The following is a 20,565-nucleotide window of genomic DNA, read 5'->3' as shown; positions in this document are numbered from 1 at the left end:
AGATGGCCTACAGGCACATGAAAAGATGCTCAACATCACTGATCATCAGGGAAATGCAAATCACCATGAGATATCAACTCACAGTTGTTAGACTGGCTATTATCAAAAAGACAAGAAATAACAAGTGTTGGTGAACATGTGGAGAAAAGAGAACCCTCTTGCACTGTCAGTGGGAATATAAATTGGTGCAGCCACTATGGAAACAGTATGGGGGTTCTTCAAAATATTAGAAACAGAACTACCATATGATCTAGCAATTCCACTTCTGGGTAAAACAAAAACACTAATTTGAAAAGATGTATGCACCACCATGTTCATTTTAGCATTATTTACAATAGCCAAGGTATGGAAGCAACCTAAGTTTCCACTGATGGATGAATGGATAAAGAAAACATGGGGTGTGTGTTTGTGTGTGTGTAAGTGTATACATACACACATGTATATACACACATACATACAAATCTATATACAGTGGAATATTATTTAGCCATAAAAAAGAAGGAAATCTTGCCATTTGTGACAACACACATGATTCCTAGAGGGCATTATGCTAAGTGGAATAAGTCAGAAAGAAAGACAAATACTGTATGATCTCACTTACATGTGGAATCTAAAAAACAAACAACAACAACAAACCGAAACCAAGCTCATAGATACGGAGAACAGATTAGTGGTTGCCAGAGGTGGCTGGGAATGGGGGCCAGGTAAAATGGATGAAGGGAGTCAAAAGGCACAAACTTCCAGTTATAAAATAACTAAATCATGGGACTGAAATGTACAGTATGGTGACTACAGTTAATACTGTACTGCAAATTAGAAAGTTGCTGAGAGTAAATCTTAGTTTCATAACAAGAAAAAATTTTTTAACGATGGTGACAGATGTTAACTAGACTTATTGTGGTGATCATTTGCAATATATACAAATATCAAATTGTTATGCTATACACATGAAACAAATATAATGTTATGTCAACTAAAAACATTTTATCTGATTCTTGCTGATCCCCAGAATTCAATGAGAATTCAAATTTAATAGGTTTCTATTCTTTTAATAGTAATGTTGCTATCTGCATGGGTTCAGTAAGAATATGTTCCCCTTCTCACTAGTTTGTACTTCTTTCATAACTGATTGAGCAAATCAATTATGTAACCAAGAACTTACCTGAAATGTCATATTAAGAACGGTGGCTATTGAATTAGATATGACAAGTCATCTTAAAGAATAAAGTTGGTTGTACTTATGGAGCCAATGCTTATGATGCCTCTGGCGCAGTAGAAGATTAAAACTTGTCAGGTCTGGGATGTTGTCATGTGATGAACTGTGCTCCCCCAAAATTCATATGTTGAAGTCCTAATCCCTAGTACCCTCAGAAAATGACCTCCTTCAGAAATAGGGTCACTGCAGATGTAATTATGTAAGTTGAAGTTATATTTGAGTAGGGTGGACCACTAATACAAAATGACTGGTGTCCTTATAAAAGGGCGAAATTTGGACACAGATAGGCACATAGAGAGAATGCCATGGGAGGATGAAGGCAGAGATGTACCAGCCAAGGAATACCAAAGACTGCCAGCAAACCACCAAAAGCTAGGAGAGACATATGGAACAGATTCTCTCTTATAGCCCTCAGAAGGAAGCAACACTGCCAACACCTTGATCTTGGACTTCTAGCCTTCACAACTGAGTCAATAAATTTGTATTGTTCAAGCAACTGAGTTTGTGATGTTTTATTATAGCAGCAAACTAATACAGTTTATTATATTAGCAAACTAATACAGTTGTCCTATACACTAATACTATACACATTCTAAAGAAAGGTTTGGGGCTTCCCTGGTGGCGCAGTGGTTGTGAGTCCACCTGCCGATGCAGGGGACGTGGGTTCATGCCCCGGTCCAGGAGGATCCCACATGCTGCGGAGTGGCTAGGCCCATGAGCCATGGCTGCTGAGCCTGCGCGTCCCGAGCCTGTGCTCTGCAACGGGAGAGGCCACAACAGTGAGAGGCCACATACCGCAAAAAAAAAAAAAAGAAAGAAAGGTTTGCCCTTTGCCTAGTTCCAAGGAGAGAGTCTCAAAGTCTTGGGCATATCCTGTTAAGAGTGTCTTCTTATAGACCCCGAATAGCCAAAGCAGTCTTCAGGGAAAAAAACGGAGCTGGAGGAATCAGACTCCCTGACTTCAGACTATACTACAAAGCTACAGTAATCAAGACAATATGGTACTGGCACAAAAACAGAAACATAGATCAATGGAACAAGATAGAAAGCCCAGAGATAAATCCACGCACCTATGGTCAACTAATCTATGACAAAGGAGGCAAGGATATACAATGGAGAAAAGACAGTCTCTTCGGTAAGTGGTGCTGGGAAAACTGGACAGCTACATGTCAAAGAATGAAATTAGAACACTCCCTAACACCATGCACAAAAATAAACTCAAAATGGATTAGAGACCTAAATGTAAGACCAGACACTATAAAACTCTTGGAGGAAAACATAGGAAGAACACTCTTTGACATAAACCACAGCAAGATCTTTTTTGATCCACCTCCTAGAGTAATGGAAATAAAAACAAAAATAAACAAATGGGCCCTAATGAAACTTCAAAGCTTCTGCACAGCAAAGGAAACCATAAACAAGACAAAAAGACAACCCTCAGAATGGGAGAAAATATTCGCAAACGAATCAATGGACAAAGGACTAATCTCCAAAATATATAAACAGCTCATGCAGCTCAATATTAAAGAAACAAACAACCCAATCCAAAAATGGGCAGAAGACCTAAATAGACATTTCTCCAAAGACATACAGATGGCCAAGAAGCACATGAAAAGCTGCTCAACATCACTAATTATTAGAGAAATGCAAATCAAAACTACAATGAGGTATCACCTCACACCAGTTAGAATGGGCATCATCCTAAAATCTACAAACAACAAATGCTGGAGAGGGTCTGGAGAAAAGGGAACCCTCTTGCACTGTTAGTGGGAATGTAAATTGATACAGCCACTAAGGAGAATGGTATGGAGGTTCCTTAAAAAACTAAAAACAGAATTACCATATGATCCAGCAATCCCACTACTGGGCATATACCCAGAGAAAACCATAATTCAAAAAGATACATGCACCCCAATGTTCATTGCAGCACTATTTACAATAGCCAGGTCATGGAAGCAACCTAAATGCCCATCAACAGACGAGTGGATAAAGAAGTTGTGGTACATACATACAATGTAATATTACTCAGCCATAAAAAGGAACGAAATTGAGTCATTAAGAAATTAAGTCATTGAGACGTGGATGGACCTAGAGACTGTCATACAGAGTGAAGTAAGTCAGAAAGAGAAAAACAAATATCATATATTAACACATGTATGTGGAACCTAGAAAAATGGTACAGATGAACCAGTTTGCAGGGCAGAAGTTGAGACACAGATGTAGAGAACAAACGTATGGACACCAAGGAGGGAAAACCGCAGTGGGATGGGGATGGTGGTGTGCTGAACTGGGTGATTGGGATTGACATGTATACACTGATGTGTATAAAATTGATGACTAATAAGAACCTGCAGTATAAAAAACAAACAAACAAAAAAAAACCAACTAATACTAAACTTTCTTTGGGTTATTTGTATGGAAATATGTTAATATAAATGTTTCAGACATTACATGAAATTTCTAAAATTCTTATATGTTCTGGTATAATGTTATAAGTCATAATTCTAGTTATTACTTTAAATGTATATCTCAGAAATAACTAAATTTCCTTGTCAATTGCATTATTATGAACTTTCATCAAATCTTTAACCATGGTCATTTTTAAGTCTTTTGTCATTTATAGACAGTTCTGGGTGTACTCTGATGCTTTTGCAAAAACATTCCTATAAAAGGGTTTCATCTTCAAGGAATTCATGGAAAAGACTCTGACAAGTACAGGTTTCTGGTAACTGACCATACTGATGAACTGAATGAATAAGCATTTTCAGAACTCTAACGGAAAACTGATGAATTCACAGAAGTGCTAACAAAAGATCAAGATGAAAAAAAAAATTAATTACATGGGACTGAGTGAACTGATGAGGATGATTACAATTTTTGTGACTTTGTTTGAATAAAAATAATAATAATAATTAAAAAAAATAAAATAAAATAAATCCCACATGGACTCAGAGGCAAAAAATATACAAAACAATTTTCACTGCAAAGTAAAGGACCTGATACAGTGGAGGATTACTGGACTGAATGTCAATATTATGACATAGTATGAGTGTGTTTCGTGTTTGGTAACTGCAATCATTGTTGCTTTTGTTGTGGTCATCCATTTACAATGCTTGGTGTCAGTTTATTTATCTCTTGTAAAAATAAAAATACTGTGTGTGCATGTGTGTGTGTGGAAAAAAAAAAAAAAAAGAGTGTATTTTTTACCTGTGGCCTTGAGGCCATACCAGATAGTTTATGCTAACAATGTGATTTATGGTGGGGAGTCACGGACTTAACTTCTAGAGGGGCTGAGTAAATTAAATTCACATTTAATTAGTTCCTATCCTACACAGCTTTAGTATAGTACAAAATAATTATCAGCCATTATATATATTATATATACAAAATAGTGGTAAGATATACATAACAGAAAATTTACTGTTTTAACCATTTTAAAGTGCTAATTCATGGCATCAAGCAAATTCACAGTGTTGTGCAACTATCACCATTATTCACCTCCAGTACATTTTATCATCCCAAACAGAAAATCTGTACCCATTAAACAACTCCTCATTCTCCCCTCCCTCCAGACCCTGGAAACCAGTGTTCTCTCTGTCTCTATAAATTTGTTCTAGGTACCTCATATAAGAGGAGACATACAATACATACATACATCCTTTTGGTCAGGCTTCTTTCACTTAGCACGTTTTCAAGGTTCTTCCATGCCGTGGCATGTATCAAAATTTCATTCCTGTATATGGCTAATATTCAATTACATGTATATACCATACTTTTCTATCCATTCATCTGTTGATGGACATAAGTTGTTTATGCCTTTTGGCTACTGTGAATAAACAATTTTTTAATGAAACTAAATTGTAGCAAAAATGACTGCTTTTAGAACTCCATTTCCTTTCCCACTTTTTTTTTTTTTTTTTTTTTTTTTGCTGTACGCGGGCCTCTCACTGTTGTGGCCTCTCCCTTTGCGGAGCACAGGCTCCGGACACGCAGGCTCAGCGGCCATGGCTCACAGGCCCAGCCGCTCCACGGCACGTGGGATCCTCCCGGACCGGGGCATGAACCTGTGTCCCCTGCATCGGCAGGCGGACTCTCAACCACTGTGCCACCAGGGAAGCCCCCCTTTCTCACTTTAATGCAAATAATCTTAAGGTATGCAGTTACAAAGGCAACAGAATGCATCTCTAAGTGACTAAACTGTATAACAGAAATACATGATGCCTTACAATATCCATGCTGCTTTAAATTACAAATCTCTTTGTTAGGTTATTAATGGTGCCTTGTGGAAGAAACTGGTATGATGAAACACCAACATGCTCCTAAGGACATAAGAAAAAGAACAATACTACTAAAATAAATGCAGGTTCCAAACCTAAGAGTGACTGGAAGAAAGCGAAGCCATATTCTAACACAAAATCAAACAAAAACAAGAAAAAAAATAGTATCATATCCTGACCTTTGTTAAATAAAAGTATAACCAAGATATCCTTTAAGCTACCAAAAAAAAAAAAAAGAAAGTATCTTCAAAGGTAATTCATAATAAAAAGTGATGGACCTTTTCAAATGTCAACCTTCATAGTAGGTTCATCACAGAATAGTCTTGACTCAAGTCCCACAACTCAGAGAAAAATCCCAAAGACAATCAAACACAGATAAAATAAATGAGAAAACAATTCTGAGGTGCAGTTTAGGATGGTAAAGGAAATATTTTAAAAAGTACATTTTGGTTGCAGCATGTCAAAGAAGTGAATGAGAAAACAGCATCTGAACATTTCAAATTCTTTAAGTAGTAAGTTAGTATCATTGAAAAGATAACCAGATCTATTAAAAGAGTAACAGAAAACAAAAATATAGATTTGGCTAAAGCAGTAAGGATATAAAAGCAAATTTTAAATTTTAATATTTCGAACATATATTCATATGTTCAAATTTCAGATAAATAGAAAATGTTATATAATTTTAAAGTCTCGTATATACCCCAAGAATTGAAAGCAGGGTCTTGGAGAGATATTTATACACCCATGTTTATAGCAGCATTATTCACAGTAGTCAAAAGGTGGAAACAATCCAAATGTCCATCAGCAATTCCAGATAAACAAAATGTGGTCTATACGCTGTAACATGGATGAACCTTAAGGACATTATGCTAAGATTATAAAACAAGCCAATCACAAAAAAAACAAATACTGCATGATTCCACTTATGAGATATTTAGAGCTAAGTCAAATTCACAGAGACAGAATGCAGAATGGTTGCCAGCTAGTGGGAAGAGTGAATGGAGAATTGTTGTTTAATGAACACAGAGTTTTAGTTTTGCAAGACAAAAACGCTCTGGAGGTAGTTACACAACAATGTGAATGTACTTAACACTACTGACTGTGCACTTAAAAATAGTTAAGTTCATAAACTTTGTATTATGTGTATTTTACCATAATCAAAAATAAAAAACAAAAACACTTCCCTCCCACTGGTATCCAGTCACCATTCAGTTCCCATATGCCCAACCGACTTTCATTATTTTATTTATCCTGGGTTTCCTTATGCATATATATAAACAAACTAAGCAACCATATACAGTATTCTGTATCTTGCTATTTTCACCAAACAATGTATCTTGTAACCCTTTCATTTAAAACATAGAAAAGTTCATATTTTAAGAGCAACATTTTAACAATAATTTTAGTGTGTGCAGCAAAGCTTTAATGTAAAAGAACTTACCAAAATCTGGTGGACACTGTCCATTATAAGGGAACCAATTTCCTTTCACAGTGAAAGGACTTTTTCTGTTGCTTGTTGAACCAGTTCCTAGCTGTCCATTACCACCAAGTCCAAAAGAATAAATTCGTCCTGATGAAGGAACAAAAGCAGAAGTGTGCTGCCTAGAGTAAAATGATAGAAAACCTCAGACTTAATGTTACCTTTCAAACAATTTACATTCAGAAAAGCATAGCAAATATTACTGATATAATTTTTGTCTTCAAAAGTAAGTTAATAAAACCATTATAGTTTTAAAATTTTCTGTACAAAATATTTAATAGCCTTACTCTATATACTGAATGAATTCTGTACCACACAGGCAGGCTGCATAAAGCATATTCCAGAAAATTCCCACAAGTGTCCAAATTTAAAAAGGCCCAGCTATATACTGGAATCCCTTACAATATATGATTTAGCACTAGAGGCAGCATCTAACTATGCTATCCAAGAAAGCTCCCCAGCCGCCTTCCCTCTCTGTCAGGTTCTAGCTTAGGGCTCTGTGGTCTATGAGGGCCCACCATCAGGGCATCACTCAAAAGTTTTAACATAAGAACTGGGCAGAAGATTGGTATATATAAAACTGCATAATAAAACAACATTTCCTTTCTTCAAAAAAACAGTTTCCTTTCTTCAAAAGAAATTTATCCCTATGTATACACACTCAGACTCCTCTAGAGATTGCAAACCTAAGAAATTACGGAACTGAAGCTAAAGAAATCCCACTAAGCAGTGAACCTATCCAACTCCTTCTGATGCTTCACTACTGTATGTTTAGGAATGGGTTAAAGGTGATTATCCAGCTCAGGCCTTGTGTTCTTCAATCTCAGGTTTTATGGCTTCAATCAAGTCTGACAAATTCTTAAGTGTTATTTCTGCAAATACTGTCTCTCTCCCATTTATTCAATTCTCTTCTTGATAATACTAGACAAACATTTTATCTTCCCAACATACCCAACCAGTCTTTTAACTTCTCTTTAATATCCATACCCCTTGTGAGTAATTTCCTTGGATTTATCTTTCAAGTCATTATTTTTCTCTTTAGCAGTGTGTCCAACCTGCTGTTTCAACTATCCACTGAATTTAAACTTTTAATGACTATGTTTTATACCATTTCTAGTTCTTTTTTTCGAAACAGCCAGCCAGTTACTTCATTTAAAACCCTTAATATGTTGTGAAATATAAATACATACACACCCACCCAGGACTACTCTGACAAGCCCCAAACCTACTTTAGGGCAGTCCTGTGGTTACAAATTCTGAGGGGAGATCCAAACCATAAAATAGGCCAAGGCCAGAAAAGTCTCCTTAAACTATCAAGAGAATATTGCATTGTGAACTCTTCCCATGAGGCAGCTTTACTGGGAGGAGATGGTTTCACAGGCCTCACTACTGCCTCTACCAGTTCTTAGGTCTCATCTCCTATTCCAAACTCCTTTGCCATCTGTGGTATATTGTTTATAAAAAGGACCCAAGGGGCTTCCCTGGTGGCGCAGTGGTTGAGAGTCCGCCTGCCAATGCAGGGGAAACAGGTTTGTGCCCCGGTCCGGGAAGATCCCACATGCCGCAGAGCGGCTAGGCCCGTGAGCCATGGCCGCTGAGCCTGTGCGTCCGGAACCTGTGCTCTGCAACGGGAGAGGCCACAACAGTGAGAGGCCCGCGTACCGCAAAAAAAAAAAAAGGACCCAAGTTATTCTTTTCCCTATACCCATTATCCTTACAATATGACTTCTGCAGGTGTTTCCACCAAGATAGTGAATCTATTTCTCCATGTCTTAAAACTGGTCTCTGACCTGTGGTTTGCAGAAGCAGCAGAAATGACAGTGCATCAGATCTGAGCCTATGCCTCACCAGTGGCTTTGCACTCTTTCCCTCTCTCTTTTGGAACTCTGCTCTACCATCATGAGAATAACCCAAGGTTAGCATTTGAAGGATGATATATAATCTGAAGCAGAGACAAGGTGACCCAGCTAAGGTCTCCACAGACTACCCAGTGCCTACCCATATCATCGGCTGATTAACTGAGTTCAGCTAAGATGAGAACTGCCCAGGGACTTCCCTGGTGGCGTAGTGGTTAAGAATCTGCCTGCCAATGCAGGGGACACGGGTTTGAGCCCTGGTCCAGGAAGATCCACACACTGCAGAGCAACTAAGCCCAGGAGCCACAACTACTGAGCCCACGTGCCACAACTACTGAAGCCTGCACTCCTAGAGCCTGTGCTCTACAACAAGAGAAGCCACCACAACGAGAAGCTCATGCAACAAAGAGTAGTCCCCACTCGCCGCAATTAGAGAAAGCGCACGCTCAGCAACAAAGACCCAACGCAGCCAGAAAAAAAAAAAAAAAAAAAGAACTGCCCAGCTAAGCCCAGCCCAAATCACTGAACCACAGAATTATTAGTTAAATAGGTAATTGTATTAATAAGCCACTAAGTTTTGGGCTGATTTGTTTAGTGAAATAAGCTAATTAATACATTACCTAGATTGGCAAATTTTTTCAGAGCAGCTCCAGAGTCAGTTCAAACTAACAGGTATGGTTTTCAGATTTCCTTGCTTTTGCCCTGTGGAATTCCCTTTACTTGCTGGCAAACTGATCTATGTTATTTAAAAGGTGTTTTTTTGTTTGTTTGTTTGTTTTTTGCAGTACACGGGCCTCTCACTGTTGTGGCCTCTCCCACTGCGGAGCACAGGCTCCGGACGCACAGGCTCAGCGGCCATGGCCCACAGGCCCAGCCGCTCTGCGGCACGCGGGATCCTCCCAGAGCAGGGCACGAACCCGCATGCCCTGCATCGGCAGGCGGACTCTGAACCACTGTGCCACCAGGGAAGCCCTAAAAGGTGTTTTGATTTAAAAGGGTTTTCAAGTTATCTAGTCTGTCACACTACTGGAAAACTAAGTAGAATCTAACAACCATCTCAGAGCCAGATGAGCCGAGGTTAATAAAAAAATTCTAAATAAAGGATACTCTTAACAAAATAAACATTAAATGGAATGCTAGCATATAAAAGAGACAAGCTGTTCTGGCTAAAGAAGGGTTTAACATTGCCCAGTCTGCCTCCTTCAGGAAGCAGCCACTGTGACATTTCAAAGGAACATATCAACAGTTTAAAAACAACTGCTCAATACTAGTTTGTTAAATTCCTCCTCAAACTGATCTACTGAAGCAGTGGTTCTTAACCCTGGATGCATTTTGGAGTTACCTAGGAGTGAGCCTAGGCAACAATACATATTACTAAAAACTCTCCAAAGGATTTCAGCATGAAGTCAAGAGTTGAGAGCCACTGAACAAACATAACTATCTCAAGTCCTATATTTGATATAATAGCTCAAAAACAATATGACACTATACTACTGGAATCTGAATCTTTTCCGTTTGGATTATCTCTTTGATGAGTTCACATTTCTGGTGTCCCTTGCCTGCTTCCTTCAGGAAGTTTCTGACAATTATTTAATAAGGAAATAATACATAGTTCTTACAGTACCAACTATCTGGAAATCAAACTGGTCATGATACCAACCGACATTCCCTCTGTAGATAATTTTTTACATCTCAATTAATATATAACTGAAGTTCCTCCCCCAGTCCAATAATTAAATAAATAAAATTACTGGAAAGACCTAAGTTTACAGATCTAAGAATAACTATTCAAATCAAGCACATTTTTACTGTTAAGAATTACAAAACTGGATAATATTAAACAATCTGTGATATCTCACAAGGGACTGATTAAATATTTCATTGGAAAAAAATTACCTAAAAATATTTATAATCTTTTAATGAATTACTCATGAAGTGGATAAACAAGGAAAGTTGAACTCTCTACACTTTAGTGAATATATATTCATGTATAACTTCAACAGTCTAATAAACAAGATTAAAATAGCAAGCATTTTTGCTCACTTATATGTTGAGCTTTTATTTACCTTTTATCCTGATTCATATATGAAAAAAGGAAAGGAAGGCTTTGTCAAATCATCCCCATAAATAATTTTTCAAATACATGGTCAAACACACAAAACTGGGCAAAGAAACAGGGTACCATGAACAAAACCTAGCAGAAAGAACAACAGAAATAGATCCCTAAAGATTTCAGATATCAGAATTTTCAAACCAAGAATCTAGAATAATTATGTTTAATACTTGTTTAATGTCCAAGAAATAAAGGCCATGGTTAAAAACTGACAGACAGCTGGAAAGATTAAAGAAAAAAATTGTTTCAGATTTTTAAAAAGAACCAGTATGAAACACTAGAACTGAAAAATCACAATAACCAAAATCAAGAATATAGGTTTAACAAAAAATATAGTATGAGAATTAATGAACTGAAATATAAACCATAAAAGTAATCAAGAAGGCAGCAAAGAGGGACAAAAATGTGGAAAGTAAGACTACAAGGTGGAGTGAGATGATTTAATACACATCCAATCAGAGTCCTATGAGGAAAGGAAAAGCTGTATCTAAATAGAGATTATTCCACAGATCAAGAAGTCCAGTAAGAAAATGAGGAAATCCATACCTTGACAAATGAAAGCAAAACTGAAGAGAGAGAGAAAAGAGACAAATTACCTTCAAAGGAGCAACATACCAGCAGCCGACTTCTCAGAAGAACTGAAGCCAAAAGACAGCAGAACATTATCTTAAGTGCTGCAAGCAAATGCCAAGCTAGAATTCTATAACCAACATCATTCATGAATGAGGTGTAATACAGACATTTTTAGATACACAAGAGTCTGCCACCTGCAAATCTACTTAAAGAAAATTCCAAAGGGTGGCTAATAAAAGGAAAATGAAACTAATTGTAAAAACTAAAGAGAAAAAAATGGTAGTAAATATATGTAGAGCCATTTCTAAATGTACACTGACTATATGAAGCAATATTCTTCTGGGGTTTAAAAATATATAGAGAATGAATGGGAATTCCCTGGTGGTCCAGTTGTTAAGACTCTGTGCTCCCAATGCAGGGGGCATGGGTTCGATCCCTGGTCAGGGAACTAAGATCCCACATGCTGCACGGCGTGGCCTAAAATAGAAAATAAATAAATATAGAGAATGAAAAGTTGGGAAGGTAAATGGAGGTCTTACAACTTCCAGAAAAGGGGGAAAGTATTAATAAAACTTAAAGATTAATGTTGTTATTTCTAGAGTAACAACTAAAAAAGAGTTCCCAAATTTCCAAATGGGTAGAGGGAATTAAACTGACTAAAAGGACTTCCCTGGTGGTGCAGTGGTTAAGAATCCACCTGCCAATGCAGGGGACACGGGTTCAAGCCCTGGTCCTGGAAGATCCCACATGCCACAGAGCAATTAAGCCCACGAGCCACAACTACTGAGCTCATGTGCCACAACTATTGAAGCCCACACACCTAGAGCCCATGCTCTGCAACAAGAGAAGCCACTGCAATGAGAAGCCCATGCACCGCAATGAAGAGTAGCCCCTGCTCACTCCAACTAGAGAAACCCCACGTGCAGCAACGAAGACCCAACACGGCCATAAATAAATAAATAAATAAAATTTAAAAAATAAAAATAAACTAACTAAAAAAATTATTAATCCAAAGAAAGGCAAAAAAGAAAGAAAACAAAAATAAACAGGTAGCACAAACAGTACAAAATATGATGGCAGGTTTAAACCCAAATATATTAGTAATAAAAAATAAATAAATAAAACTTGCCAAATCTGTCCATTTAAAAGACAAAGATTGTTAGGATGTATTTTTTTTAAAAATCTAACTTAATGCTATTTACATGAGATTCATCTAAAACATACAGAAAGACAAAGTAAAAGGACAGAAAAAAAAAAAAATAGGTTAAAAAATATATATATATATATATCAATATAAAAGCAGGTGGAGCTCTATTCACATCAGATAAAACAGACTTTAAGGAAACAAAAATGATATTAGAGATCTAGAGGATCACCACCACAAAGACAAAAGGTTCAATTCATCAAGAATGGATAAAATTTAAATTTTATGCACTTAAGAACACAGCCTTAAAAGCAAAAGCAAAAACTGACAGACATACAAGGAGAAATCAAGAATAATCAAACAGGGACAGACACACAGATTGAAGGAATAAGACAGAGATGGCAGAAACAGATCCACATACACATGGAACTTAATTTATGGCAACAGTAGCACTAAAAAGCAGGAGAGCAAAGGAGTTTTCAAAGATGGAGCTATGAGAGGATGATTCTGAGAAGATGGTGGCATAGGAAGCACCAGGAATCTGTCTCCTCACTTAGACAACAACTGCTGTGACAGAATCTGTCTGATGTAACTATGTTAAAACTCTGGCATCTATTAAAGGCTTGCAATTTCCAAGGGAAGGCTTGGGTGGTAAATTGCAATTAATTTTGATTAATTTCAGCACTTAGCACAGTAGTAGCTACCTACCCCTTCACCCTCAGCCCTGTGACAGGCAATAATCCACATGCTCCAAGAGTATCTCGGACATAGCTTGTGGGAGCCAGGGTAGGCAATAAGGTCCTTATATTCGAGATTGGTCCTCTGATCACTGATTGCTCCTTCTGATCACAGGTACAGATACAAAGGTGGGTAAGTCTTTCCTGCACCCCTTCTGACCACTGTTACAAGCCTATTCCCCTCCAGCTGAAGAGACTTCCAGAGGATTTAAAGGGCTGGTGTTTTCTTCCCTTTTATTTTCTTCTATTTTCTCCCCTTTCTTTTTTTCTTCTGCCCCTTTTAGAAGTCAGTCATTTAAGATCTAGGACATTCAAATGTAACTGCATATACAAAGGAATTTAGAAAGTCATTGTGCATGCCCCGGAAAAGGTGCAGTCTCAGTAATGACCTGAGAAGACCTTATGTTTACACCTCAGGCTGATCCTTGGCACAGAGACAACCTACAAAAATCAAAAAATAAAAACAAAACAAAAAACAGCAAACCCTAGAGAAGGGAAAGAATATTATTTCTAGAGTTACCACATTATTAGGTTCAAATGTAGTTTTCAAAAAGAAAAAAAATCACAGAGAATACAGAGAAATTGGAAAGTAAGGCCCATTCAAAGGAAAAAATAAACCAACATGGGAATCCAAAATGACATAGCTCCTTTGGAAGGCAGTTTGATGGTTTTTTACAAAACTAAACATACTGTTACAATATGATTCAGCAATTGTGCTCTTCATTATTCATCCAAAGGAGTTAAAAATCTGTGTCTACACAAAAACCTGACACAGATACTTATAATAGCTTTATTCATAACTGTCAAACCTTGGAAGCAACCAAGATGTCCTTCAGTAGGTGAATGGATAAACAAACTGGTACATCTAGACACTGGAATATTAGTTAGCATTAAAAAGAAATCAGCAACCAAGCCATGAAAAAACATGGAGGAACCATAAATGCATATTACTATGTGAAAGAAAACAATCTGAGAAGGCTACATACTATGTGACTCCAACTCTATTTCATTCCGGAAAAGGCAAAACTAAGAGTAAAAATCAGTGACTGCCAGGAGTTAGGGAAATGGGCGGGATAAATAAGGGGAGCAGACAGGATTTTTAGGGCATTGAAATTACCCTGTATGACACGATAATGGTGGATGCACATCATTATACATTTGTCCAAACCCACAGAATGAACCCTAACATACACTATGTACACCTGTAATGATCTGTCAATGTAGTGATGAAAGAAATTTTCACATATTGAGGTATGGGGAAGTCATTCTGGCTTATACATAAGTTAATGTGATTTTAATCTTAACTAAAACAGTCTGTTTGTGGCCTATCAAACATATACTGTATATCTGCTGTAATTATTAAAGAGAAGGGCACAATGACCAGAAGTAAAGAATATCCATGTTAAAAATAAAGATTAAATCCTTCCCTTCCTGGGATGCCAATGCTGGCACTCCTTAGATGGTAAGACTCTCTTCCCAGGTGCCAAGGCCATATGGACTTGCTGTGTACATGCTGATCTGTTTTTTGGGAAACCCTGAAGGAATGTATCCCTGACTTGTTTGATGTTCTTTCTTCTGACAAGATATAAAACTGTGCTGAAAACTATGCTTCTCTGGAGGAGTAGTTCCTCAGAGTTATATGAGAAGCTGTCTTCCAGGCTACTGTCCTCAGTTTGGCTCAAATAAAACTCCTTTCTTTTCCTATTACAGATTGTTTATTGATTATTTTTGTCAACAGTAGGTTCATCAATTGAAACAAATGTAACATTTAATATTCTGGTGAACCTAAAAATGCTGTAAAAAATAAAGTCTACTTTAAAAATGTCCCTGAGAACAACCAGATGATGAACCTTAATAAACAAAAACTAAAATAATTTTCTTAAAGATGCTCAAATAACTAAAGGAAGACATGGAAATAGTCAAGAAAACAATATATGAAGAAAATGGAAATATCAATAAAAAAATAGAAAACTTAAAAACACGCCAAAAGGAAGTTCTGGAGATGAAAAATACATTAACTAAAATAAAAAACTCACTGGAGGGATTCAAAGGCAGATTTGAGCAGAAAGAAAAAAGAATACAGGAACTTCACCATAAAACAATTGAAATTATTAAGTCTCAGGAAAAGAAAGAAAAAAGACTGAACAAAAGTAAAGAGAACCTAAGGGACCTATGGGACATCATGAAGTGGACCAACATAGGCACTGTGGGAGTTCCAGAAGGTAAAAAGAGAGATAAAGAGAGATCATTTGAAGAAATAATAACCAAAAAATACTCAAACTTGGACATAAACATTCAAGAAACTCCAAGTAGGATGAACTGAAAGAGACCCATACTGACTGAGACACATTACAATCACACTGTCGAAAGACAAAGAAAGAAACCTGAATGAAGCAAGAGAGAAGTGATTGTCACATACAAGGGATCCTCAATAGGATTATCAGTAGATTTCTCAGCAGAAACTTTGCAGGTCAGAAGGCGGTGGGCTTATACATTCAAACTGCTGAAAGAAAAAACCTGTCAACAAAGAATCTGATATCTGACAAAACTGTCCTTCAAAAGTGAGAAAGAAATTAAGACATTTACAGATAAAAGCTCAGGGAGTTTATCACCAGACCTGCCCTTTAAGAAATACTAAAAGGAATCCTACAGGTTGAAATGAAAGGACACTAGACAGTAACTTGAAGCTGTATGAAAAAATAAAGATCTCAGTAAAGGTAAATACATGGGTGATTATAAAAGCTAGTATTATTGTAATTTTGTGGTTTTTTCCTCCAAGTTTTGTTTTCTACAGAATTTAAGAGACTAATGTATAAAATTATTAATTTATGTTTTCTGACACACAATGTATATAAATGTTATCTTGTGACACCAATAACTGAAATGGGGTGGGGAGAGAGCTATATAGGAACAAAGTTTTTATATATTATTGAAATTGACCTAGTATAAATTTGAGTTATGTGTGTTAATAACTTTAGGATATTAAATGTAATCCCCATGGTAACCACAAAAAGATAGCTATAGAATATACAGAAAAGGAAATGAGGAAACTAAAATATTTCACTGCAAAAAATAAACTAAACACAGAAGAAGGAAATAAGGGACAAAAAAAGTGAGACATAGAGAAAGCAAATAGATAAAAGACATACAATGAAAACTACAAAATATTACTGAAAGAAATTAAATAAATGGAAAGACATCCCACATTCATGGCTTGAAAGACTTAATATTGTTAAGATGTCAATACTTCTGAAAGTGATCTACCAACTCAATGCAATCCCTATCAAATCATGGAAATGCAAATTAAAATCATGATTAAGTACCACTATATATCGAAGAGATTAGCAAAAATTTTGAAGTCTAACAATACCAAACGGTGACAAGGACATAGGAATTCTCATACAATAGTGATGGGAAGGTAAACTGGTATAACCATTCTGGTAAATAGGGTGACATTAACCTGCAAAACTCAAATTAAGTATACTCTTTGACCCAGAAATTCCATTCTAGGTATATACTTTAGAAATATTAAAGTTTATGTATATTATATAATAAATGTTCAAAGCAACATTATTTGTAATTGCCCCAAACTGGAAATACCCAAGTGCCCATGACTGAGAAAATAATTATATATGCATACAATTGAGTAAAACACAGCAATAAGACCTAATGATGGAGAACCACAGCTACATACATATGGATAATCACACAGCATGATGTTAAAAAAAAAGTCACCAAAGGCTACAGTGTAATTCTGTGTACTTGAATTAATGTTGGAAAACTTAACTATATTGTATAAAGATACATACTAGCTGGAAAACTAAGCTAAGTGGTCAAAACTGAGTTAGTCAAGCAAAGGATATTTTGCCTCTGGGGAGTCCACCAAAATTTAATCCATCAAAGGTGAAGCTCAGTTACAAAGCTCTGATTCCTATTTACTCCCAAGAACTGGGAATCAGGAGATCAGGAGTCCAATTCAACTTTCACCACTAACTAATCTTATGTCTTAAGTAATTAATTGGTCAATTTCTTCATTCTTTAAAGAAAAAAAAGGTGGAAAAGAAAAAGAAAAAAAGATGATCTATAGTTTCCCTTCAAGTGTGATGTTACATACAATAAATTATATTTACTTAATGTTATATACAGTATTACATTTACCTTATTAGTATCTTGCCTCAGATAAATTTGTTTCAAATAGAGAAAGGTAAAATAATCAGTATAAAATAAGTTTCTCCTCTTACTATGATTCCTTAGCAGCAAATCAGGCATGTAGAAGATAATGTTTTTTATTTTAGATTACTATATTCCTGAACAATTCATTTAAAAAATCTCCACTTTCAGCTGGAACTACCATGTTACAGTAATTTGCAAAACTGACCAACACAAAGGGAAAGAGGAGAGGCACCGCTATATCTTATCAAGGCATTCCAGAAAACATGAAGTTTGTCCTTTGGCCACAACACATGCAAATCTACAAGAAACTATGTGATACTGTAAACATCAAGGAAATGACACTGTTCAAAAAGGAATGCCCCACAAATGTTACCAAGGTAAAACTGGAAGAGTCTACAATGTTACCCTGCATGCTACTGGCACTGTTGTAAACAAACAAGGGCAAGATTCTTCTTGCCAAGAGAATTAATGTACGTATCAAGCATATTCAGCACCCTAAGGGCCATGGTAGCTTCCTGAAACATATGAAGAAAAATGATCAGAAAAAAAAAAAAGTACCCCAATGTTCATTGCAGCACTATTCACAATAGCCAGGACATGGAAGCAACCTAAATGTCCACTGACAGATAAATGGATAAAGAAGATGTGGTACATATATACAGTGGAATATTACTCAGCTATAAAAAGGAACAAAACTGGGTCATTTGTAGAGACGTGGATGGACCTAAAGTCTGTCATACAGAGTAAAGTCAGAAAAACAAATATCGTATATTAACACATATATGTGGAATCTAGAAAAATGGTACAGATCATCCTATTTGCAGGGTAGGAATAGAGACACAGATGTAGAGAATGGGAGGGTGGACACAGTGGGGGAAGGGGAGGGTGGAATGAATTAGATTAGGATTGACATATATACACTACCATGTATAAAATAGATAGCTAGTGGGAACATGCTGTATAGCACAGGGAGCTCAGCTCAGTGTGTGATGACCTAGATGGGTGGGATGGGGGGTGGGGTGGGAGGGAGGTCCAAGAGGGAAGGGATATATGTATACATATAGCTGATTCACTTTGTTGTACAGCAGAAACTAACAACATTGTAAAGCAATTATTCTCCAATTTTAAAGAGAAAGAAAGAAAAAAAAAAGGAAGCCAAATAGAAAGGCACTCAGGTTCAAATGAAGTGCCAGCCTGTTCCACCAGAGAAGCACACTTTGTGAGAACCAATGGAAAGGGGCCTAAGCTGCTAGAAGCCATTCCCTGTGAATTCATGGTATAATAGATTAAAAAAAGAAAAAAAAAAGACCCCTGGACTGTTAAAAAAAAAATCCTAAATAATTGGGTTATAGATCAAAATACCCTTTTCTAAAACTGCTTACCTTCCACAAGCAATCTGAGTGACAATGCTTCCCATAAGTTCAAAAACTTTCCTTGGGTTTATTTCATGACTGGTAGAGTTATGACCCAACTGACCATACCCTCCAGCTCCAAAAGTAAACACTCCACCTTCCTAAAAAAAAACAAAACAAAAAACCCTTTGTCATTAGAAAGCCTGATAAAAGAAAATAATCTTTGGGAAAATAAGTTAATCTTTAATATGGAGTCAAACTTTCTCTTCTACTGTCTTCACAATTTAACAGATGATAAGATAGTCAAGATACCTTGACTTTTCAAGGTAAAATGTCTTAAATCTAAGAGTTCCAGGCTGATATGGCTAATTATTTTCACATATTTTAAAAGTATTTAATTATGTTCTCATCATTATAAAGTCATCATTAAAGAGATACTAATAATTATTTTTTGCATTGCCTTTTACTATTGTTATAGTCTTGTTGAATCACAAGTACACACCTATAAAATTTCACAAAACCTAAAAATGGTATCATTTTCAGGTTCCAAAGTAGCTCTGCAGAAGAGTATATGTAACCAGAGAGTGCACTAATATAGCTATTCTTAGCATACAGTTACTAAAATATAAATGGTCTTTAAAATATTTATCATAAAAATGCATAACAGGATTAAAGGTTATGTTTTTAAAAAGTAATTCATGATGACATTTTTAACACAAGCACAGTTAGTACTTTTCAATTCAACTGCTTTTCTTCATAGTTGCAGCTATGTATACAAATTAATGCTACTAAATGATGAAAGCAGGATATAAGTATTTATACAGATTGCTATGTAAGGAAATTGATTTTTCTGTTTAAAATTTTTTTATCATGGGAAATTTAAACAAATGCACAAAAGACATATATACATATATATATTTACCTATATATGAATGATCACATAACATCACTCAGTTTCAAATGGCAAAACAGATAATCCTGTTTCATTGGTGCCCCTCCCACTTCCCTTTTTTGGGGGTACTTTAAAGCAAAAAAAGTACTGGAGTACTTTAAAGTACACTGTGGTCAACAAATCATTTCACATATAAATGCATATGTATCTTCAATGGCATATACCTCTAATGGATAAAAATATATGACACAATACTATTATCACACAAAAAGTATTAATTTCCTTTTCTTGAACAGAAATAGCAAGTGTTAATTTTTATTTCTTATGTTTTTTCCAGTTTTATTGATATCATTGACTTGACATAAAATTGTATATATTTAAAGGGCACAACATGACTAGACATACATACACTCTGTGAAATTATTACCAGTCAAGTTAATTAACACATCCATCACCTTATATAATCCTTCTTGTGTGTGTGTGAGAAAGCTTCAGATCTACTCTTAGCAGATTTCAAGCATAGAATACTGTATCGTTAATTACAGTCACCATGCTGTACATTAGATCCTCAGAATTTAATAATCTTGTAACAGAAAATTTGTACCCTTTGACCACCCTTTGTACCCTTTGAGGGTCAAATTTCCCTCACCCCCTACACCCTAGCAACACCCTACTCTTTGTTTCTATGAATTTGACTTTCTATCCCCACCCCACTTTTTTTTTTTAACAGTGCCACATATAAGTGATACCAT

General features: G+C 36.1%; 1 protein-coding gene across 5 annotated transcripts in view; it reads right to left on the bottom strand.

Moving 5' to 3' along the window:
* Nucleotides 1-20,565, bottom strand: part of HERC4 (HECT and RLD domain containing E3 ubiquitin protein ligase 4) — a 136,239-nt gene that overhangs the window by 67,314 nt on the left and 48,360 nt on the right. For all 5 annotated transcript variants that reach the window (XM_060113139.1, XM_060113117.1, XM_060113109.1 and 2 more), the window contains 2 exons: nucleotides 18,952-19,082; nucleotides 6,935-7,095 (listed from right to left, as the gene is read on the bottom strand). In XM_060113139.1, the coding sequence (XP_059969122.1) occupies nucleotides 6,935-7,095; nucleotides 18,952-19,082 (292 nt within the window). The remainder of the gene's footprint in view (nucleotides 1-6,934; nucleotides 7,096-18,951; nucleotides 19,083-20,565) is intronic.

The sequence above is a fragment of the Mesoplodon densirostris genome, chromosome 1 (genome assembly GCF_025265405.1).
Source record: "Mesoplodon densirostris isolate mMesDen1 chromosome 1, mMesDen1 primary haplotype, whole genome shotgun sequence".
NCBI classification, from domain to species: Eukaryota; Metazoa; Chordata; class Mammalia; order Artiodactyla; family Ziphiidae; genus Mesoplodon; species Mesoplodon densirostris.
This window is presented reverse-complemented; position numbering and strand designations above follow the sequence as displayed.